This window comes from Caretta caretta, chromosome 2 (assembly GCF_965140235.1).
Source record: "Caretta caretta isolate rCarCar2 chromosome 2, rCarCar1.hap1, whole genome shotgun sequence".
NCBI classification, from domain to species: domain Eukaryota; kingdom Metazoa; phylum Chordata; order Testudines; family Cheloniidae; genus Caretta; species Caretta caretta.
In genome coordinates, this window is record NC_134207.1 from 256,721,608 (window position 1) to 256,745,716 (window position 24,109).

A 24,109-nucleotide genomic window follows, 5' to 3' on the forward strand; every position below is an offset into this window, starting at 1 on the left:
CCTTCCTTCAGTGTTTCTCTACTCTCTCAGTTTTTCAGCCTCTCAAATGCCCCATACTTTAGACTTGTCTACACACGGAAGTTGCTAGGTTTAACAACAATTTAGTTAAACTGATACAAACTCATGTCTCTAAGGTGCCACAAGTACTCCTTTTCTTTTTGCAGACTCATGTATGGATATTCTTATAAGACTTTAAAACTAGCTATATGGGTTTTGACTGAGCTTGTATATTTACCAACTTAAGCTAAACCAATGTAAGTCGGGTCTAAATCAATTTAAGATGTCCACGCACAAATCACACCTTTAGCTAAACTGGTGCAACTATGCGTTTAGATCAGATCTTTATCCCTCTCAGCTGTGCCATATTTCTCTGTTCCTGCTAGGGCTCCTGAATGTGGTAAAGCAATGTGGCCTGTAGTAGGTGAAGCTGGGTATATGGCACAACCCACACTTAATAAAAATATGGGGCCAGTTCCTCAGCTGGTGTAAACAGAAGTAGTTCTATTAACTTTAGTAGAGCTGCACCAATATATACCAGCTGGGGATCTGGCTGCTTAAGCCTATGCACTGTTTTGTGTGTGAATACTCTTTAAAATATGATATCGTATGGGTTCACTAAGAAGAGTGCAGTGTTTTGAACCAAAGCAGTTCAAATTTGGATGCCCCACACTGCTCCACCAATGTACTTACTACTTATAGGGTTAGCTCAATTTCTAGGCTCATTCAGTCCTCTGGCTGTCTTACTATGGTATGATTATGATATGGAAACTGGACCACTAGGATTTCAGCTGAAATCACCAACTTGTTGCACATGAACTGTATAGACTTTTGATCGCCAGTGACTTATATTGAATTTGAACTTGCGACCTAGAGGCAAAAGAAGCCATATTCCAAATTCATTTTATTATTAACACCTTATCATTTTCCTTGACATATTTTAGGGATTTGGTTTCTCCACATAGGACAGATGTAATTTTACATATATCTAAATCAGAAATCTTGGAAATGGTGTTTAAGTTGGTACCTTATATACTCCCAAGTGTTACAGGTTGTGCCATACAGAGATTTGTTTTGCCATGTGATCTACAGTATTAATGGTACCCTTGACTTATACAGAATGCAGTTATCATCATTTGATAGTCATGCATGATAAAAATTGTTTAAAAAACAAAGCCCAAATCCAGATACTTAAACATACTGTACTTGCTGTGCTCATCAAGCACAAATAAATATGTATGATACTGGTGGATACATCCATACATTCAAGCAAATGCAAATGGGAGAGGATAGACATGCAAGACAGAACAATGAACACAAGTCACATGGTTAAAATGCTAATCCTGGCATTCTATATTAAAATTGAAATACTTTAGAGAAAAGTTTTTTGTGAATTTGCTCATATGTTTTCCATATACAGTGTGCCTCTAATGTTCATTTTCTTTATTAGTGAAAAAGTCCTCAACAACTTTGCGATTGATTCTAATTTTAATAAAATTTGGAGGCAGGAGCAAACCTGTAGCAAAATTATTTTCCCTGATGTGCCTCATAATTAAAGAGACAATTGTTAGCCAGATGTTACCTCAGCCAAAAAGTTGTTTTTAAAACAGAGTATGACAAGTTATGCAGCGGGATTAGCTTATCATGAAATCCACCAGAGAGTAAAAGCTGCAGCTGTACTAATGCAATCAATACAATGGAGGGTTTTTTTTCCCCACACGGCATTATCATTCATTTCCTTTGCAGTCATAATGAAAACAAAACCAAAGAAATATGGCCCTTTTACATGCTTGATGTTCACACAGATGGGCTTCGATGGTTGCTTTGTTTACTCTTACCCTCATCCCTTCAAATCGTGACAATGCTCTTAATGGTCTCAAAGCTCGGAGAGTCCTAAGGGATTTAATAGGACCCATTTCGGAGTATCCAAGTGAATTAGCTATGAGGCTTATTAAAGAGACCTGAATGGAGACATAAAGCAAAAGTCCAAACTATTAGCACAATCCTACCATTTTACTTCTCTTCTGCCTTTCCCTCCTGAAAAGAAAAAACCTGTTAGTGGGACAATGACGAAATACCCTAAATGGAAGACATTGAATTAGATCAATGCAGAAAGAAAAGAAGTTTTAACATCCAGATATATACACAGTTCTTTCCATGATGCCTTCAGAATATAAAACCTTTGTTTCCAATTGAATGTAAACTCGTAGAAATAGAGTCTATTTTCCACTAGCAAAGCACACAGGTGCCTAGTAATGTCAACAGGAGCTTTTTGGCCAGAAAAAGAGGATATCACAAATACAAATCTGCGGCACCGACATTTTATTTAGCTTACAGCTGACAGAGGTATGTGTGTGCGTCTATCATTAGAAGTATTATTAAATCATGTAAATGCTGCAATTTAGTGCCCTCCCAATGAATCACTTTAAGATCCTGCAAGATCCAATGATTTATTAAAATGATAGAAGATTTTAAGATTGCCATTGTTGACTGAATTATCAATCATAAATACTGATTTTAAAAGATCTCCCCTTAACCTGACACTGGATCTGAGTTTATTATGGACTCTTTAAAAGAATTATGTATATAATTTGTATGACTCTTTCCATTTTCACCACTATCTGGAGCCCCACACAGCACCTAAAAGAGAAGATTCGATGTTATTTTCCTGTAAGGAAAGTTAGAAGGTGCTCAGCATTAAAGGTGCACATACTTGATAGACACTAAAAGATACCCTTACCCTTATGCTCTCAAATCTGGATAGGGCTCGGAGGGGCCTCAAGGCCCTCAGTGTTCTGAGAGATTTCATAGTGCCCAGCTGGTCATAATCAAGAGTTGTTGCTATCAGGCAAACAACTGAAATCTGTGCAGATTGAATGGAATTTGAGATTATTCATCAGATGAACAAACACGAAGTAAATGGGTTTTACAGCCACAGTTGACATTCACAGCCTGAATTCTTACTAACCAGGGAGTGAAAAAGGAAGCTACTCCCATACTCTGTAAGCATCTCTATGACTTTCAAGAGTAAAATAAACAGATTAATTTTTGTTCCATCTTTACAACCTTTTCTATTGCCAGGAATTGAGATTTTACGGACTACATGCATTAATATGTGCATTGCTCACTCTGACAAATCCTTTGTTCCGGTCTATCTAAGGTACTTATATGGCCCCCATTACTGTAATATCTGAGTGCTTTCCAGTCTTGAATGTGTTCATCTTTCCCACCCCCCCTGTAATGGAGAGACGTGCCATTACCCCCATTTTACAGAGGGGACCAGAAACACATCATGCAGGAGGTCTGTGATGGAGCAGAAAATTGAACCCATGTTGTCTAAGTCCCAGGCTAGCATCCTAACCCCTGGGCCATCCCTACTCCTATAAGCTTAGTCATTTAACTACACAAAGCAGAGCAGACAGTAATCATCTCTAAATATCTTTGTACAATGCACTCAGTGTTTTAATTTTTTATAAATTAATGGTTCTATTGCACCTTTTAGACACAGCCAGCAGTAGGGTAGCAGCTCCTGGAGTTAATAGTGCCAGGGGCAGACACAATGGGCCAGATTCTCAGCTGGTGTAAATCAGCACAGCTGTGCTGGAAGAAGCATTGGTGTACAGCACACAGCACTAGCCACTGATACACACTTTAACATGGTGCAATAGGCAAACTCACCTCACTGATTCAGCTCCTGTGGCTGGAGTGGAAGGAAGACTGATAATAAATGCTTCTGTACCATGGTGATAAGCATGGTATAGAAACTTACTAGGCAGATAGAGCAGACATAGGCTAGGTTTAAGTAGATAATTTTTATAGGTTCCATATATTAATTAGTGATATTTTTCTCTCCCTTTCTAAGGCTTGCTCACTTGGGATTAATGATTAACTATGGCAGCCTGGCTTTTACAGGTGGAGGGCCTATGAAAAACATTTAAAACTCTCTGTAACGTTTCTGAATTGCATTAGGATTAGTGTGGTATAAAGCTTTTACTGACACTCATTTGGGATGCTCTGTCTAGCCTGGTATTGTCTTCACCGTTCATTATTAATGTAGCCAACCAAAACTCGGTCTGCTGAAACCTTTATAACCACAGTGTACTACATTGCCAAGCAGTCTCTCATTTTCACACTCTCTCATGCTCATGCCTACTGCTGTAAATGTTCATTTAATATTTGTTTGCCTTTCACTCTGAGTTTCTTGAAAATTGTGGTTAAAATCTGGACCTTGATATTGCATTAACATAGAGTTAAATTCTGCTGTCCTTATTCACTCCACCCATTGACTTCAATGGGAATGTTGCCCAACGAAGGAGAAAGGATTGTAGGATTCAGCCCATAGTATTGGGCACACATATAAAATAGCTTTTCAACTGTTGACTCTCAACATTGTAACATAATTGGCATGACTGAGGTATTCCCCGTATAGTAAGGACTCCACTACAGCATAGATACACAGCCCTGTGAGGTGTACTGCCACAGTAGGAATTTCAGAAGGTGTCTGGACATATTTCTACTCCTACCCCCTTTGGAAAATTTAATACTGATAATGTGTCTGCCGCAAGCTTCATGCAAGTGGTCTTTTTTGTCCAGCTAGCTGGGAGTAAAGGGGGTTGCTCTTTTAAGAATTTCTTACAACGGGTGGGAAGAAGGGGGGAAGTTTACAGGGATGGACAGGAAGGGCAGGAAGCAGTTGTGCTCAGGTCAGGAGAAAGTAACTGCCCTGCCCTCCCTGCTGACTGGAAGAGTGGGAGGATATTTATACCCCATGCAGCCCTGAAGAGGCCCTCTTTATGAGGATCAAGGTGGCAGCATACACCCACCCTGAATATGGCAAAATGACTGGGTTCCCCCTTGACCTGGTATGGACATTATGCTAGTTACTCTTGTCCTTGTGGGGAGCTGGGAAGGAATTTTTCCCTCACCAACAGATTGGCCAAGCGGACGGGGGGAGGGTTCACCTTCCCAACAGCTGGTCTGAGACCCAATGGGGTGGAGTAAGAGGGTTAGGTTATAATGTCGCAACTTATTACATAAAACTTGTGGTGGATGTCCAGTGCAGGTGTAACCCACAGACCTCCAGGGTGTGGTGTTCTGTCCCATCTAGTGGCACCGAGACCACTTAGAGACAGACAGAGAGAAAATGAGTCTGCTCCTACAGCCTTAGCTAACAGCCAGTTGGCTTTTAGCTCATGTGCTAGAGGCTCATGCACTAGGCTCCAGAGGCCCCAGGTTTGATCCTGCCCGCTGACGACTGGGGTCTGTCGACGTTTCACAGGTACTATGGGAGGAATATGGGTATTGGATAACACAGATTGGAAAAGGATTTGAAGGAAATCATTCCTTAAGGGAGCTGAGTAAAGGGGTTTTGGGGCCCCTCCATCTCGTACAAGGGGAATCGACCCCTCTCCTTTTCCTAGCACCCTTTAAAGGAGTTGAGGAAGGGGTTTGGGGCTCCTATGTCTGGCATAGCGGGGAGTTGACCCTCCTCCTTCCTCTACTGTACTATTTGTTGCCAGGTACTCCCAGATATTTTAAGTGAATAAAGTTGCAGCCTAATTAAACCACACCTGGTGCCTTCTGTCTTTTGTCTGGGATAGCCAGACAATGGCACTAGTCCTGCAGAGCCCTTGAGTTCCCCATCCACAGTTGTTTGCCTGTGGGGGAGGTGAATGAAAAAGAGAACTGTGTGCAATATTATGAATAGGTTGAGAGATGATATGAAAAACAGAAACTAAATTACCAACACACTTGCTAAAAGTTCAGCTCTTTCATTTTTAAAAAAAATGTATTTTTACAACAAAAGGATTAAAATGAAGTGCAACAACAATCCTTTCCCCTTGTTATCTTTACCCAAATGAGTTACAGGCAAAACTTTTGACAGGTTTTCAAGTCTCCCACAATTCAGGGGCGCTATTTGGGGGCGGGGGGACAGGGAAGGGCTCTTGCCCCTCCTGAGTTTTGTAGAGGAGATCTACTAACCCTAGCCCCAGACTGAGCTCTTAATTGCAACATCTTGAGTGTGATATGTGGACCTCAGAAACTGTGAGCAGCACAGGCTTTGGGGCAGGGAATTTGTTTATAAACAGATTTCAGAGTAGCAGCCGTGTTAATCTGTATCCGCAAAAAGAAAAGGAGTACTTGGGGCATCTTAGAGACTAACACATTTATTTGAGCATAAGCTTTCGTGAGCATCCGATGAAGTGAGCTGTAGCTCACGAAAGCTTATGCTCAAATAAATTTGTTAGTCTCTAAGGTGCCACAAGTCCTCCTTTTCTTTTTATAAACAGAAGCAGGGTGATAAAGATAACAAAAGCCTTATCATTAAAGTAAATTAATGACAGGTTTCAGAGGAACAGCCGTGTTAGTCTGTATTCGCAAAAAGAAAAGGAGTACTAAGGTGCCACAAGTACTCCTTTTCTTTTTAAAGTAAATTAAGGATCCTTAGATGATCCTGAAAGGACTGCCAGGCACTTCAGTTAAAAGACAGGAAACAAAGGGTTGGAATAAAAGGTGAGAATCGAGAGAGGTACATATTCAACATGTTCATAAATGATCTGAAAAAGGGAGTAAACAGTGAGGTGGTAAAATTTGCAGATGATACAAAATTACGCAAGATAGTTAAGTTCATAGCAGGCTGTAAAGGGATTTCACAAAACTGGGTGACTGGGCAACACAATTCAATGTTGATAAAAGCAAAGTAATGCATTTAGCAAAATATAATCCCAACTATACATACAAAATGATGGGGTCTAAATTAGCTGAACTGAATTGAATTCAATCCATCAATAAAGAAATCTTGGAGTCATTGTGGATAGTTCTCTGAAAACATCTGCTTAATGTGCAGTGGCAATTAAAAAAGGTAACAGATTATTGGGAATCATTAGGAAAGGGATAGATAAGAGAAAAAATATCATATTGCCTCTATATAAATCCACGGTACGCCAACATATTGAATAGTGCGTGCAGATTTGGTCACCCTATCTCAAAAAAGATACATTGAATTTGGAAAAGGTACAGAGAAGGGCAACAGGAATGATTAGGGGTATAGAGCTTCTTCTGTATAAGGAGAGATTAAAAAGACTGGGACTTTTCAGCTTGGAAAAGAGATGACTAAGGGGGGACATGATAGAGGTCTATAAAATCATGACTGGTGTGGAAAAATTGAATAAGGAAGTGTTATTTACTCCTTCACATAACACAAGAACTAGGGGTCACCCAATGAAATTAATAGGCAGCAGATTTAAAACAAACAAAAGAAAGCATTTCTTCACAGTCAACGTGTGTAACTCTTTGCCAGGGGATGTTGCAAAGGCCAAAACTATAACAGGGTTCCAATCAGAACTAGGTAAGTTCATGGAGGATAGGTCCATCAATGGCTATTAGATAGGGTGGACAGGGATCCAACACCATATTCTGCATGTCCCTCGCCTCTGTTTGCCAGTGGGCAACAGGGCAACTAGATGATTGCCTGTTCTGTTCATTCCCTCTGAAGCACATGGCATTGGCCAGTGTTGGAAGACAGGATACTGGGCTAGATGGACCATTGGGTCTTACCCAGTATGGCCATTCTGATGTTCTTATATAGAACCCAGATGTATCTGCTCTCTGCTGTAACCCACTGGACCCCGCTCTCCTCCCAGAGTTGGGATATAACCCAGGAGTCCTGATGGGGTCTCTCTCTCCACAGTTTGTAATAAAGTAAGAATATACATTAAAATTTTAAACCGAACCAGCGTCCCTTAACTGACTTGCCACAAGACATCAGAACATGTTGTTATTAGAGCTGAGTGTGTCTAATATTTATTTAATTTTCTTTCTTTTTTAACGGAATTAGACACAGGGCTCCTGTCAGCTAATTGCTAAGTTATCTGCCAAAAAAAAAAAAAAATAGAGTTTTCAAGTGCCTAAATAGCCCCAGGAGTCATGGTTAAACCAAACCAAAATCTGAAATGGTGCCTCTGCTGCACATGTGCTTTATTCTCTTCTTCCTTCAATCCCAGATTCATGGGCCATATGTCCGCCTCTGCTCAAGGCCAAAGGTGCATTGTTCAAATCCTGTAAGACCAGGTTTCAGCTCAGAACGGGTTACCAGTTTCTCCAGAGTGCCAAAAATGTCACCCTGAAATACATCACAGGTGCTGCTGTCCTCCTGACACAGATTTACACAGTATTAGATATCTATTCAGAGGATTAGGCTGTCAAGCTGTGTGATATTTGGCCATGATTTACAAGGCTGGAGTCAGTCCTCAGTTCGAGACAACTTGTCTAAATACTCTACTGTTGATTTCAAAGGTATTTGATTTCTCCCTGTCAAATTTTATTTATAGGAAAATCACTACAGCAGAGAGTTGGCTGTTTGGACTTGATTAACTACGACCCCAAAGGCTATTAAAAAAAAATCAAACAGCTTTCAAAATCAGCGCTGACTGCCCCACCTAAGCATGGCAAAAAGGAAAGTCAGCACTTTTCTAATGTGTGTTTTTTCCTTTTGCAAGCTTGTGACCTGTCTTGTATTCTGTATTATATCAGACTTACCCCCTGAACCCTGCAGGAATCTGGAAAGCACTGGTGGAGAGAATGTAAGCCCCAATTTTAACAATAGTGCACATTTTTCTAACTATTTTAATCTTTGTATTTATAGCCAATAGGATTTTCTAGGTAAAACTACATCTGAAACCATGAAATATGGTAATGTTATGGCACTTAGCTTACTCTAATGGAGTTTCTACAGTCTCCATAAAGGTGTATCTTCATTAGGAAAAAAACAAAAAGCATGTTCTTAACTCACGTCAGCTAACATGATAACTAATATGAGGTAAAATCCTAGTGATGACCAAGCAGTTTGTAGTCTTCACACATATTAGCTGGTCAAGATAAAGACTATGCTGGAACTTAGGGTTTATACAGACCTGCTAATGTGTTAACATTAAAAGCTGCCTTGGCATCCCTAGGATTTTACCTTATATAAGTTGCCATGTGTTAGCTAACCCAAGTTAAGAACATGCTTTATTTTCCTAGAGAAGACAAGATCAAAGAGCAACAAGGAGTCCTTGTGGCACCTTAGAGACTAACAAATTTATTTGGGCGTAAGGTTTTGTGGGCTAAAACCCACTTTATCAGATGCATGGAGTGGAAAATACAGTAGCAGGTATATATACACAGTGCATGAAAAGATGGGAGTTGCCTTACTCACACCTTCTTGTCAACTGTTTGAAATGGGACACCCTCATTACCACTACAAAAGTGATTTTTCCTCCCTTGGTATTCTACTGTTCAGAATAGCCTACTTCCACTTCAATTGAATTGTCTCGTTAGCACTGACCTCCCACTTGGTAAGGCAACTCCCATCTTTTCATGTACTGTGTATATATACCTGCTACTAAGTATATAAGTACCAATGCCTCTTGGGGCATGGGGCTTCAGCCACCTAGGAAGTTGTGGGCTGGGGTGGCTCCAAACCCCACACTGCCTGGGGAACTGTGGATTGGGGCTGCTCCAACGCCCCCACCACCTGCAGGCTGGTGCTGCTCCAGCCCCTCTGCTGCGTTAATTTTGCTTTCAGTTAATTGCAGGAATTAATTGTGATTAATTGATGGCCCTAGTGGCAGCAGAACAAGATAGATAGATAGAGAAAACTAAAACTATCCATTAAATATCCTATGCAAAAACATATTCACAGTGGAATGTGGAGAAGGAGGAAAATGTTCCTGAGGGAAAAGAGGTACTGGTAAAATAACACACAGTTCAGGGAAGGAAAGATAATTTAAGGGGAATAGAATCCTAGAATATCAGAGTTGGAAGGGACCTCAGGAGGTCATCTAGTCCAACCCCCTGCGCAAAGCAGGACCAATCCCCAACTAAATCATTCCAGCCAGGGCTTTGTCAAGCCTGACCTTAAAAAACTCAAAGGAAGGAGATTCTACCACCTCCCTAGGTAACGCATTCCAGTACTTCACCACCCTCCTAGTGAAAAAGTCTTTCCTAATATCCAACCTAAACCTCCCCCACTGCAACTTGAGACCATTACTCCTCGTTCTGTCATGGGGTACCACTGAGAACAGTATAGATCCATCCTCTTTGGAACCCCCTTTCAGGTAGTTAAAAGCAGCTATCAAATCTCCCCCTCATTCTTCTCTTCTGCAGAATAAATAATCCCAGTTCCCTCAGCCTGTGCTCCATAAATATGGAGATGAGGAAGTACTGTTTGTAGACAAAGACAAATTTATAGCATTTATGATATAAGCAATCGATTGCACTTTACAGACAGAGGAAAAGACTAAAAGAATAAAAAAACCCAAAGTGTCAGAAAAATATTTTCATATAGGCAATCGCTCGATAAATCACATTCATGCCATTTTGAATCACAGAAGTGCAGGACTGGAAGGGATCTCAATAGGTCATCTAGTTCAGTCCCCTGACCTCAAGGCAGGACTAATAATAACTAGACCATCCCTAACAGGTGTTTGTCCAACCTGGTCTTAAAAATCTCCAATGATGGAGATTCCACAACCTCCCTAGGCAATTTATTCCAGTGCTTAACCACCTTGACAGTTACGAAGTTTTTCCTAATGTCCAACCTAAATCGCTCTTGCTGCAATTTAAGACCATTGCTTCCTGTCCTATCCTCAGGGATTAAGGAGAACAATTTTTCTCCTTCTTTCTTGTAACAACCTTTTATATACTTGGAAACTGTTATCATGTCCCCTCTCAGTTTTCTCTTCTCCAGACTGGAAAACCTGGGTTTATTTAATCTCCCCATCTGGGTCATGTTTTCTAGACCTTTAATCATTTTTGTTGCTCTTCTCTGGACTTTCTCCAATTTGTCCACATCTTTCCTGAAATGTGGCACCCAGAACTGGACACAATACTCCAGATGAGGCCTAATCAGCATACTAAACTGGGAGGAGTGGTAGATACGCTGGAGGGGAGGGATAGGATACAGAAGGACCTAGACAAATTGGAGGATTGGGCCAAAAGAAATCTGATGAGGTTCAATAAGGATAAGTGCAGGGTCCTGCACTTAGGATGGAAGAATCCAATGCACAGCTACAGACTAGGGACCGAATGGCTAGGCAGCAGTTCTGCGGAAAAGGACCTAGGGGTGACAGTGGACAAGAAGCTGGATATGAGTCAGCAGTGTGCCCTTGTTGCCAAGAAGGCCAATGGCATTTTGGGATGTATAAGTAGGGGCATAGCGAGCAGATCGAGGGACGTGATCGTTCCCCTCTATTCGACATTGGTGAGGCCTCATCTGGAGTACTGTGTCCAGTTTTGGGCCCCACACTACAAGAAGGATGTGGATAAATTGGAGAGAGTCCAGCGAAGGGCAACAAAAATGATTAGGGGTCTGGAACACATGACTTATGAGGAGAGGCTGAGGGAGCTGGGATTGTTTAGCCTGCAGAAGAGAAGAATGAGGGGGGATTTGATAGCTGCTTTCAACTACCTGAAAGGGGGTTCCAAAGAGGATGGCTCTAGACTGTTCTCAATGGTAGCAGATGACAGAACGAGGAGTAATGGTCTCAAGTTGCAGTGGGGGAGGTTTAGATTGGATATTAGGAAAAACTTTTTCACTAAGAGGGTGGTGAAACACTGGAATGCGTTACCTAGGGAGGTGGTAGAATCTCCTTCCTTAGAGGTTTTTAAGGTCAGGCTTGACAAAGCCCTGGCTGGGATGATTTAACTGGGAATTGGTCCTGCTTCGAGCAGGGGGTTGGACTAGATGACCTTCAGGGGTCCCTTCTAACCCTGATATTCTATGATTCTATGATTCTATGAGTAGAGCAGAAGAATTACTTCCCATGTCTTGCTTATAACATTCCTGCTAATATATCACAGAATGATGCTGGAGTTTTTTTTGCAAAAGTATTTCACTGTATTTCACTGTATGATTTCACTGAATCATATTCAGCTTGTGATCCACTATGACCTCCCAGATCCCTCTGTGTAGTATTCCTTCCTAGGCAGTCATTTCCCATTTTGTATGTGTGCCACTGACTGTTCCTTCCTAAGTGGAGTACTTTGCATTTGTCCCTTTTGAATTTCATCTTATTTACTTCAGACCATTTATCCAGTTTGCCCAGATCATTTTGAATTTTAATTCAGTCCTCCAAAGCACTCATAACCCCTCCCAACTTTGCATTATCTCCAAACTTGATAAGTGTACTCTCTACACTATTATCTACATCACTGATGAAGATATTGAACGGAACCAGACATAGGACTGATCCCTGTGAAACCCCATTTAATATGCCTTTACAGTTTGACTGCAAAGCATTGATAACTACTCTCTGGAATTGGTTTTGCTCCATCTAGGCTATATTTTTCCTTAGTTTGTTTATGAGAAGGTCAGATGAGACAGTATCAAAAGCCTTACTAAAGTCAAGATATGCTACATCTACCACTTCCCTCTATCCACAAGGCTTGTTACCCTGTCTAAGAAAACTATTAGGTTGCTTTGACATGATTTGTTCTTGACAAATCCATGTTGACTGTTACATATCACCTTATTATCTTCTAGGTGTTGCGAATTTCTGTAATTCCCTGGGTGGTCCTTATTCCATTTTGCATAGATTGGCACTATATTTGCCCTCTTCCAGTCATTTGGAATCTCTCCCATTGTCCATGAGTTTTTGAAGATCATCACTAATGGCTCAGATATTTCTTCAGTCAGCTCCTTGCATATTCTAGGACAGTGGTTCCCAAACTTATTCCGCCGCTTGTGCAGGGAAAGCCCCTGGTGGGCCATGCCAGTTTGTTTACCTGCCGCGTCCGCAGGTTTGTCCTACCACGGCTCCCACTGGCCGCGGTTCGCTGTTCCAGGACAATGCGAGCTGCTGGAAGCGGCAGCCAGTATGTCCCTTGGCCCGTGCCGCTTCCAGCAGCTCCCATTGGCCTGGAGCAGCGAACCATGGCTAGTGGGAGCCACAATCAGCCGAATCTGCGGATGCAGCAGGTAAAGAATCCGGCCTGGCCCACCAGGGGCTTTCCCTGCACAAGTTGTGGAACAAGTTTGGGAACCTCTGTTCTAGGATGTATTTCATCAGGCCCCACTGACTTGAAGACACCTAAATTGTCAAAGTAATTTTTAACATGTTATTTCTCTATTTTAACCTCAGATCTTATCTCCTTTTCACTGGCATTCACTATATTAGATGCCCAATTGCTACTAACTTTTTTGGTGAAAACTGAAACAAAAAGAAAAGGAGTACTTGTGGCACCTTAGAGACTAACAAATTTATTTGAGCGTAAGCTTTTGTGAGCTACAGCTCACTTCATCGGATGCATCCGATGAAGTAAGCTGTAGCTCACGAAAGCTTACGCTCAAATAAATTTGTTAGTCTCTAAGGTGCCACAAGTACTCCTTTTCTTTTTGCGAATACAGACTAACATGGCTGCTACTCTGAAACCTGAAACAAAAAGGGCATTTAACATGTCTCTCATTTCCGCATTTTCTGTTATTGTCTTCCCCCACTCATTGAGTAATGGGCCTACCCTATCCTTGGTCTTCCTCTTACTTCTAAAGTATTTGTATAATATTTTCTTGTTACCCTTTATCATATGTCTCTCACTAGTTTAATCTCATTTTGTGCCTTGGCCTTTCTCATTTTACCCCTACATACTTGTGTTGTTTTTTAATATTCATCATTTGTCATTTGACCTAATTTTTAGCCAGTTTGTATCCAAAGATACTCTTCCTGTTTCTCGATAGGTAGTAGGTAATACTGTAGTTTAAACAACATGATTCTAACATTTTTTGCTGGAACATAGTCTAATAACACATGGTCAGGAATTAAAGAAAACTATTTTTGAAATGGAAAATAAACCTGACATGTACAAGAAACATGGTTAGTGACCAAACTTATGTTTAGACTTCCAGGATACTATGTAATCATATGTGGAAGAGAAATAAGAGGAGGAAGGTCTTAGTTATGTTGACATAGATATACAGAACTTATGTTTTGGATACAATACTGTTGAGATTCCTCTGCAGAATAATAGCACCTTTATACAAATCTATAAACTTTACAACCCGTGTGCAGAACTAGACAGTTTAGAATTGGAAGAGTTAGCAAAGGGCTCAAAGGCCCATATATTATTTGTGGAGACCTTATTAGCCATAATGAATTATGGGGAAGCAGGAAAACTGATTATAATGGCAAATGCATGGAATAGTTCATTGAGATGCATAACCTGGCATTGCTCAATACTGGAGCGCCTACTAGGTTTTATTTGGCGGATGGAACCTTCTAATGTTTAGATCTGGGAACTGCAACTGCATCCGATGAAGTGAGTTGTAGCTCACGAAAGCTTATGCTCAAATAAATTTGTTAGTCTCTAAGGTGCCACAAGTACTCCTTTTATTAAAAAAGAAGAGAAGTATCTACATTTAGAGTGCTAACGGGTCACTGTAACCTGAACGGTCATTTATATTTATGAAAAAAGCACAAAGATTGGTTGTGAGACATATTCAAAGTATAAGAAACAGTTTAGCATCTGTTGTGGCAATGCAGGAACAATTACACAGAAAGAAAGATTGTCTATGAAGAATCGAGACACCTCAGGGTGAAGGAATATAGGCTGAAAGGATTGGTGAGAATACTGGGAAAATGGAGTAGCATTAAAAAGCATTACTTCTCTTTTTCAAGGATACAGGACTGGGTGAGAGGATATAGATTTTTTGCTTATGCGAAAACTGTGCTAGGTAGTGGTTTTTGCCTCACATGCTGAAGTTGTGGCACCATAAAACAACAGTGAAAGAAAGAAAGGGGGCTGCAGTGTAGAAACTGACAGTCACTCTCTGGGCTTAAAGAGGGAAAAGGAAGAAACCCAGGGAGAGAGAGAAGCCTTGGGATCCTGGCCCTGAGGGAAGGGTTTACCCAGAAGGGTGGAGAAGAGAGCCCGTGGGAGCAAAGCAGAAAGCAGCCCAGGGAAAGAGCAGTGAGGTTAGAGATTGTGCAGACCGCAGCTGCTGGTTGCAGGGTCACTGGGCTGGAACCGGACTAGTGGGCCATGGGGGCCATAAGAGAACCTAGAGTAGATGATCTATCCTACTTAACAAAGCAGGATAGCTTCCTACTACATATTTTCTGGTGTTTTGGTTAGTCTTATTTTTAATTTGCAAAGCATTGGGGCTTCTAGTATTTCCTTTGTGGCATTTCATAGAACCCAAGAGATCTCATATTGTTAGGAAGTTTCCAAATATTCAGTCTACATTTTCCTTTCCTTAGTTTAGTCCAGTTGCTCTTTGTTATATTCCATTGTACACTCCCAAATAATCCCTCTCCCTCCTTGACATTTACTACCTTCATTACCTGCAGGTGCTTAGGCTGTTTTCATGTTCCCATTAACTTGCTACTTAATCCATTTATATAGACCCACATTATATACATGCCTGATTCAGATTTTACTCAGACTTTACTCAGGCAACATTTGGCTCTGAAGCTAGACCATGTGGGTGTTTTGCTGGAGTAAAGACTGTGTATAAAGTGAGTAGGGATGTCAGCATTTGGCCCATGTTATTTAGTTCTTTTTCCATCACGACTCAGTCTTTCTCGGTCCTTGATAATTTTTGTTGCTCTTCTCTGAACTCCCTTCAATCAAACAAATAGTGTCAGATGGTTCCACATGGAAGGGGGAAATTTTTACTTAGGATGCTGATACATCAGGTGACCCTAAGAAGGGTACACCACACTACATATGTGGAAACACTGAATGTGTGGGATGAAGGAGGAGCTGGAGAAGAAAGTGATATCAGGTAAAGGCTTCCCCTCCACAAATGGCACAATATCCATGCCTTGGCAGCACTAATTTATACATGGGAGTCAACACACATGGATGATTCAAACTACAAAGGCTGCCGTAGCTTATAGGAAACACAGAAGCCATCCACAGCTGTTACTACTATTCAATATTTATATTACAGAACTGTCCAGCAGGATCAGGATCAAGGCCCCACAGTGGTAGGCACTGTACAAAGATATGTTCTCTGCCCTAAAGAAGCTAAAGTCTTGTGCGCTGCACGGCAGACACCATGGGCACAAGCTGCTGAGTTAAGTAGGTGAGTAGGCACAAACTCCTGCTACAGGTTTGTATATGTGGCGTCTAGCTAGTGCAGATAGCTACACCAATTTGTGTTTGTAAGTTTGTTCCTAGGATATTCCTGTAGCCTTGGGTCCAGAAACTACAATTCCCAGGATGCACCACAAAGTGGGGGGGGGAAGGGTAGGCTAGGGAGACTGAAAGAAAGAGAAGGAGGAATAAGGTGAACTCTGAGAAGGAGCCTGGGGAATAAACCTTATCTATACTGTTATCTAGTTTCCTGAGTCTTCCTCACAGGGATTGAGGTACAAACACGTCCTTATGCAGTGACATTAGCTTCAGTTTGGGCTGTGTGCAGTGGGGTATTTGAACATTCCCACTATTGTTATGCCAGTGTGGCATACACACTGAGTTTAATTTACCCCTCTGTCTATAGCGCATCTATTACGTAATACTACTTATCATAAACTTTCACAGCTGCTGGCTACTTCCATATTGACTTCTATGAAATGGCAATATATGTCTCAAACTGGACTGTCTGAGAGTGCTATCTCTAGCCTTTCCTTGCCCTCCCACCCATCTGTCAAATAATAAAAAAAAATCATTTGGGCAACCCAACTGATTCTTCATTGGCCCAGGGAGTGGGAGTCCCACAGACACTACTGACTATATAGTAGGTCCAGTTTTTGTTGACCAACACCATTATGGAATTTACTGGAATTTGCTGTTTGTAGGCCTGTTTCTGAAAACCTTACTGGCAATGAGTAGCACCAATTCTGCTGAATTGTCCCATAAAGCCAATGGACGAATTGAAGTCAATGGCAAAATTCCATTGATTTTCCAGGCTTTCACCCAGTGAGACTTCTTGTGCTATGCAATAGGAGCAATGTGGCAGAATCATTCCCTGTGAAATATATATTGTTTAATCAAATAGGACGTTTTGGTTTTTTTTTTTGCACCGAGCCTCAGTTCATCTCAGTACGGAGCCAAACCAGAGGTCAGCCCAAATGCCATTAAAAACTTCCTAACATTTGTTCCATGGATGCCACTTGTGAAACAGCATCATATAGTGTCCAGATCAGACACAGAGTTAAATTTGCCAATAGACCTCAGGGGCTTTAGACCAAAATAATCATGATGTTGCCTGCCCAACCTTGGCTTCTTTCATGTTGCTGAAGAAAGGTGACTATTGTAGAAATCCCTCGAATCTTGGTATTTAGGGAAGTTTGTTCCACCTGCTCCTCACTTTTATTGGTCATGGACAGTTTTATGTATTCAGATTGCCCCTGCCAAGCGGGATGATGTAACTCAAACTGAACGGAAACTGGTTTCAGATGTTGGCTCTAGCGGTGGTCTAAGCCTCCTGGAATCAGGAAAGACACAGCCAAACTAGTCCCATCACTGCTCTATCAAAATTTATTTACTAATACTTTCATTTCCGGTTCTTTCAATGTTGTGCCCAAGAAAAACTAGCTTCAGAATCTTGTGTCTAGATTAACCACTTAAAGTGGCCACCCCAGACGGCCCCAGAGATTGTCAGGTCCATGCAAAATATTTTATAGGCAGGCTTCTTGTCATCTATATGGCTTAGCAGAACTAGCAACATGTATCCAGACTGTCCCTTTATAGAATATATGCATTTTTTCCCGGGCAGCAGCAAGAATGATTGATGAATTAAACAGAGCTAAAATATTGGTAATGAACTCTGAAAAGAAACTAGCCTGATTAATAAATGTTTAAAGTTATTGCTAAACTGCTTCTGGTGAGATAAACATTTGAATTTGTAAATCAGCTTTAGAGTCTGGTAATAATTAATATTTAGCTGGAAAGTATTCATTGTCTAGGAGTTAATTAAATAAAGAATATTTCAGTGATTCAGTGTCATGGATTTAAAATCCAATATTTAAAGAGGATGGTGCAATGTTCTTTAGATGACAGATTCCATTTCTTATTTATTTATGTCCCAGTCGTGCCCAATGAAGCCCCATTGTGTTTGGTGCTGCACATATGCAGAGTCAAAGGCAAACCCTGCCTCAAAGAGTTTACAGTCTTTATAGATAAGACAGATGGAAGGTGGGGAAAAAGAATCTGCAACATACAAAATGACTTACTTTTAAACTGGGGTATATTACAAAAGGAAAAAAATCCAAAGGATTTTTAAAGCGAATTAATAGATAAATTAAAAACAAAACCCCCAAATCATACAGTGGTACTTTATGTAGGTGCTGTCTATATTCCACAACTGCACAAATAGGCAGCTTTACCCACCATTATTTACAACATAAGTCATAGCCACCACTGCCTATGCTAGAGGGAGCTCAGCCCCACCCCCTAGTTTAATTTTCTTAGCTACCCACAAACTACCCAGCTCAGCAGATGAAGCCCCACGTCTGGCAGCACCAGGGCCAGAAAGGGGGCAGGGTGTCGCAGGGGAAGGGCCTGCCTGCATCCTTGCTTCCTGCCTGGAAGGTGGAGTTAGATTCTTCAGTCCTAGCAGGAGGTGCTGGCTCCTAAGCAGCACTTCCTAGAAAGGTTTGCTGAGACAGGGCGAGAGGATTTTGAGGGGATTGGGAGGGGAAGGGGAGTTTCAAAGGAAGGGGGAGATCTTGTGTGATGGGTGGGGAAATGGATTCTTGGGGGAAAGGGGGAGATCCTGAGGCCCCATGTTTGGTAGGGCTGCGGAGGGGGCAGGGTGAGGAGTTGCTATGGGTGGGGAAGGGCAGCACCTGAGCACAGATGAGCGCATCAGGTGATGCTGTGGTGGGCTCCTCTGAATCCATGGGCAGTAAAAGCCAATGGTCTGGTGCAACCATAATTTCTCCCCCTTGTATATATGCTTGATGATACAGTCTTTAATTACGTGATCACATACTATGTCTTTTCCCATGACAGTTTACAGCAGCTGAGGATCTGCCTTCCAATGTTTAGCTCCCTTTCCTATGTACACAGACAACTGGATATTTTTAGTAACATATTAGTAATATACATACACATCATTTCTGGTCATGAAATCTTCCTGCACCCCAGTGATTTGAATGGGAAATTTTATAGAATGATGTCTCACTGAGGTCATCTGAGTTAACTAGTAGATTTGTATGTATTGGAACAGAGGACCACATCTCTGTTTTGTAAGCCACCCTCAAGGACCTAAAAATGTATTACCTCAAAATAATTTACATAGGTTCACTAGACCTGCCCTTTTAAGAACTAGAATCAATTTTCTAGTTGAGTTTGATTTGAGAAAAGCAGTGGTTCTCAACCAGGGGTACACATACCCCTGAGGGTACATCAAGTCATCTAGATCTTTGCCTGGTTTTACACCAGCTACATAAAAAGCACTAACGAAGTCAGTACAAACTAAATTTTCATACAGACAATGACTTGTTTATACTGCTCTATATACTATACATTGAAATGTAAGTACAATATTTATATTCCAATCTATTTATTTTATAATATATGGTAAAAATCAGTAAGTCAGCAATTTTTCAACAATACTGTGCTGTGACTCTTTTGTATTTTCTGTCTGATTTTGTAAGCAAGTAATTTTTAGGAGAGGTGAAACGTGGAGGTACGCAAGACAAATCAGACTCCTGAAAGGGGTACAGTAGTCTGGAAAGGTTGAGAGCCACTGGAGTAAAGCATAACAGTCCAGTGGTATTGAAAATGAGAGTCCAAGTGGTATACTTGCTTTTTTTATTTATTTTTGTCCAGATTAACCCCAAGTGGTAGGCCAAAGCATGGACTTTGAGTAATTACATATCCCAGTGAACAGTACCACATTGGTGTGGAGATTAGTCTAGGCATTATTAACAATTCTGCCTCTATGGTATCCCAGGTCTGATATAAAACCCACTGAAGACAATGGAAGTCTTTTCATTCATTTCAGTGGGCTTGTCAGGCCCTCAGCATGCATGTCCTGGAGATTTGTATGTGTCTGCAATACTCTGCACAACGGCCAACCTCATATTTTAGGATTAGATGATGTGATGACTGCTTCCTTTCTTGGGACACATAGCACATTCTTATGCAACCAGAGGTGTATTTTCTGCCATTTGAATCCACTGATGCTATTATTCAAATGTTTAAAAAGAATGGAGTTAGGGATTTCCAAAGAGAGCATGGTAACTAGTCTGGGTACTTTTTCACCTGAGTAGTCTCACTGACTGCAATGCTCTTGTTCCTAAATGCTCACGAGCATGGATAAGAGTTGCACAGACTAGCCTTTTTAAAAAATAAAACACCATGTTTTTATGTACAAGAAGAGCCATGTCCCATTTTGATATTCAGAGTAGAATACCTCCCAGACCTTTTCATATTATTTGTTTTGCTCCTCAGCAGAAAATGAAGCTGTTGGTAACAGCTATATCTTGCTTTTTATTGTAGTCCCCAATTCCTGCTCTTAATGGGGCTAATGAAATCTGTGATATACAAGATCAGTTTAAATAAATTCATCAGTAAGTTGTGTATTTTGCTACTAGAAATCAGAGAGTGGTACCTGCACCTTCAAAAACTTCTAGATCTATATCGTTCCAAAGACACCATCTAAGTTTCTAGTGTTCATCTTCATTCTCTTCAAGGCCAGCAGTTTCATGTTAGTGTGCCTATGTAACACAGAGCCCAATACTGTGAGCTAATGTTGAACCCCAGCTGAAGTCAATGGTGGTTGGGGGTACTTAATGCCTCACAGAAAGCACTCACCAAGTCACCATCATGGATACTTGAGGCCCAAGAAAGAAACAATAGTCTGGTTAAAGCCATACCAGACCAGAAGCATGAAGAAGTGGGTTCTAGCCCTGGTTCTGCTGGATATTTCATATGTAGTGTTGTGTATTTGACCAGCCCAAAAATAGTCAAATATTTTAAAGCACTAACTTATTAAAACAGTAACAAAAAAGGTTAAGACTTTATGGTCTCCAATAGGCTTAAATATGTACTGATGTCCAACAACCCTCCTTAATGAGCATTAATTCCATTATACCTTATTTTTTTTAAAGGCATCAACCTACCTTCAGATTCTGGAAGTACAATTCATACCACTTAGACATCTAGCTACTTGCTTGCAAGATGCAAATCAGATAATTAGATATCTAAGTGCTTTCAATTATGGACACAAAGGAGGAAAAGTAGTCTTGTAGTTATACAGCATTAGATGGGAACTCTGGCGGTCTAGATTCAATTGCCAACTCTACTACAGATTTCCTTGAAGAAATTGCCATCTCTCTGTGCCTTACCTCCTTGTCAGTAAAATATTTAGACTCTAAGCTCTGTGGGGCAGTTACTTTAAAAAAAATTTGTACAGAACCTAGCATAGCAGGGTCCTGGTCCATGACTGGAGATCCTAGGCACTACCGCAACATAAATAAATAAATGATTTCCCTAACAGACAGGCTGTTGTGAAGAGAAATTCATTCCTGATTTTAAGCTATTTACCGATATTACAATGTTATGGGCCATGAGAGTACCTAGATAGAATTTTTTGTCCACAATTATTTGTAAAATCAGAGACCACTTCTCAAAAATCAGATCCAAAACATTTTAAATGAAGCAATTCAACAAATTAGGAGTGTGGATGGGTTCCCCCCCCCCCCCAAAACACTTTTACTTGTGCTGTTTTCATTTCCCCCCCATAATACTCAAACCAAGGCCAGGAAGCTTTCGTATTAATATTCCATGTCCTCAGTTGCTTCACTATTTATCATTGGTGCACTTGTCAAGGGAATGTTTCCTTTTGAGAAGACAGCCTTGTAAATAGCATATGTCACTCCTGTTGGTTTAAATGCTTTTAAATAAATCATTTCTGCACTCTAATTGCTTCCTACTGTTTTTCAGAAGACGGTCCTTACATCTGTCTGTTCTCTTAATCTCTGTCACCTCCTTTACACCTGTTCAGGCTTTTCTAACAGCTCCAGTGAATTCCCAAGGCAGATGGCTGGGAATCAAAAATCGAAGCTCAGCTAATTTCTGAGGGCAAGCCTAATGGTCTTTCACTGTGAGATCACACACTGCTAGATTGGGAAGAGCTCAGCCATCTTATCAATTTGCAGTTTTCCCAAATAAACATTTTCAGATATGTTGTCAGCCCCCTCAAATCCACCCTCTCTCTTTCAAACACATCTTGTTACCACACACAACCAACTCCACATGGGGAGAGGAAGAATATGAGGCAATTTCTAGAACCATGTGGCACCTCCTGATCTGCCAAACATTGCCACACAGGGTCAGATACTTCCTTAGATGACATCTCTGCAATCCCTGTGAGTTTTATAGTGGTTGGCACCTGTGAAACAGGGAGAGACGCTGATTCAGAAAGTCTGATTTCACATCTGGACATAGCTTACAGTTCAAGAATGTTCTCACGTGTAAGTTATTGTCAGTACAGTAACAAGCTTGATTTCCAAAGTGTGGCTTAACTTTAAAAAAACAAAGATATTTTTCAAAAAAGATCTGCAGGAAAATGGACCAATTAATTCCCTGGCAATCTCATTGGAACTGAGCACTGTTGTCAGGAGAAGGAGGAGGTATTCTTTATTATTATTTCAAATTTGAATACAGTATTAGAGTGCCAGAAGTATGCAGTGTGATTGCTGAGAGAATACAGACAACCACTTATTTGGGGAGTTTACAGTCTGGGGACTCAAATTTAGAATATGACGAGCACACTGAATTTCCATTGAAACTAGTGGGAGTTGAGGGTCCTGGGCATCTCTTGGGAACACTTAACTCCAGCAGGATCCTAATTTACTTTACACATGGCATGATGTAAGAAGAGATAAGATTAGTCAAAGGGGGAAGTTTTCACATGAGAAGGCCCCGAAATTGCATGTTTTCTCAATCTATGTATCATGTTAGTTTTCCTCTTTTTTTTTAAACTTAGAATTTCTAAGGTTGATATGGGAAACATAAGCCTCCCATGTAGAAAATCACCTACTCTTAGGCAAAGTCTCTAAAATTTTGAGTTATGTGTTTCAGAGTAACAGCCGTGTTAGTCTGTATTCGCAAAAAGAAAAGGAGGACTTGTGGCACCTTAGAGACTAACCAATTTATTTGAGCATGAGCTTTCGTGAGCTATCGATTCTAGATTATTCTAGAGTATTCTAGAGTATTGGATATGCCAGTTCTGAGGGTGAATTTGTTCAGCACTGAATGGTCCCAAAATGTGTCTGCCACCTATATAATCAGGTACATTATATGTAATATTTTGTTACATTCAAATAAACCTCACGGAACACTCTATTTTTGCATGGCAAATATGAGAATACTGTTTCTACGTTTCTGCCAAGAAATGCATCTCAAAAGAAGTCACAATGCAGAACAAACAAGGATGGAATATTGACTTTATTGTGTCTTTTGACCCTCACTTTTGCTTTCTCTAGAGCAAACCACCTGCAAGGCTGACACTGTGGCCATTCCACTGGTGAAATTCACCCGTGCGGTGGGCCAGCTCAAGGCCTATGTAGTACACAGGCACAGTTGCCAAGTTTTGTGCCACTCCCTGTGTGATGTGTCTCACCAGTGAGGTCACTTATTTCCTCCTCAGGCTGCCCATTAGCAGCAGGACAGGCATGGGGGAGGCAGAAACCTATCTATCCCTCCCCACAGGAGGGGGTGGACACCATCGGGGTGACGGTAGAGCCTAGAGAACATGCTATTGAGGGATTCAGGGACTAACTGAGGAGGAAGAGGTCTGGGGGCTTGTTCAAGGAGAGGGCAGAGGAAATGACAAGAGAGCCTGAGGTACCCAGGGATGGGCAGTGGCAGATTTGGATACAGGGTGAGGCCTGGAGTAGGCTCCATTATTCTGCCCCCAACCCTATTGCTACAGCCTGCTCCCTTTTGTTCACATCCTCATACCTGGTCACCGCCAAATGTCCTTGCTCCCCTGGTGCCACCACAGCTTGTCCCTGCCCCCACCTCCATCCTAACCCTGTCCCCTTCCTGCACTCCCTCCCCTGGCTTTTCTCTGTACCTCCCAGCCAGGGAGTCACTTGTGCAGCCCGCCGATTCCTCTTTCTCTTCCATGCCACCAGTTTTATGCTGACTGGGAACCAGCTGACTGGGAACTCAG

At 41.2% G+C, this 24,109-nt stretch overlaps 1 protein-coding gene across 13 annotated transcripts in view; it reads right to left on the reverse strand.

Moving 5' to 3' along the window:
- LOC125631202 (sodium channel protein type 5 subunit alpha-like) overlaps nt 1–24,109 on the reverse strand; it is a 328,900-nt gene that overhangs the window by 31,027 nt on the left and 273,764 nt on the right. For 9 of the 13 annotated variants that reach the window (XM_075126008.1, XM_075126015.1, XM_075126011.1 and 6 more), the window contains 2 exons: nt 2,738–2,860; nt 1,836–1,958 (listed from right to left, as the gene is read on the reverse strand). In XM_075126008.1, the coding sequence (XP_074982109.1) occupies nt 1,836–1,958; nt 2,738–2,860 (246 nt within the window). The remainder of the gene's footprint in view (nt 1–1,835; nt 1,959–2,737; nt 2,861–24,109) is intronic. The other 4 variants (XM_075126014.1, XM_075126012.1, XM_075126019.1 and 1 more) reach the window with 2 other exon arrangements.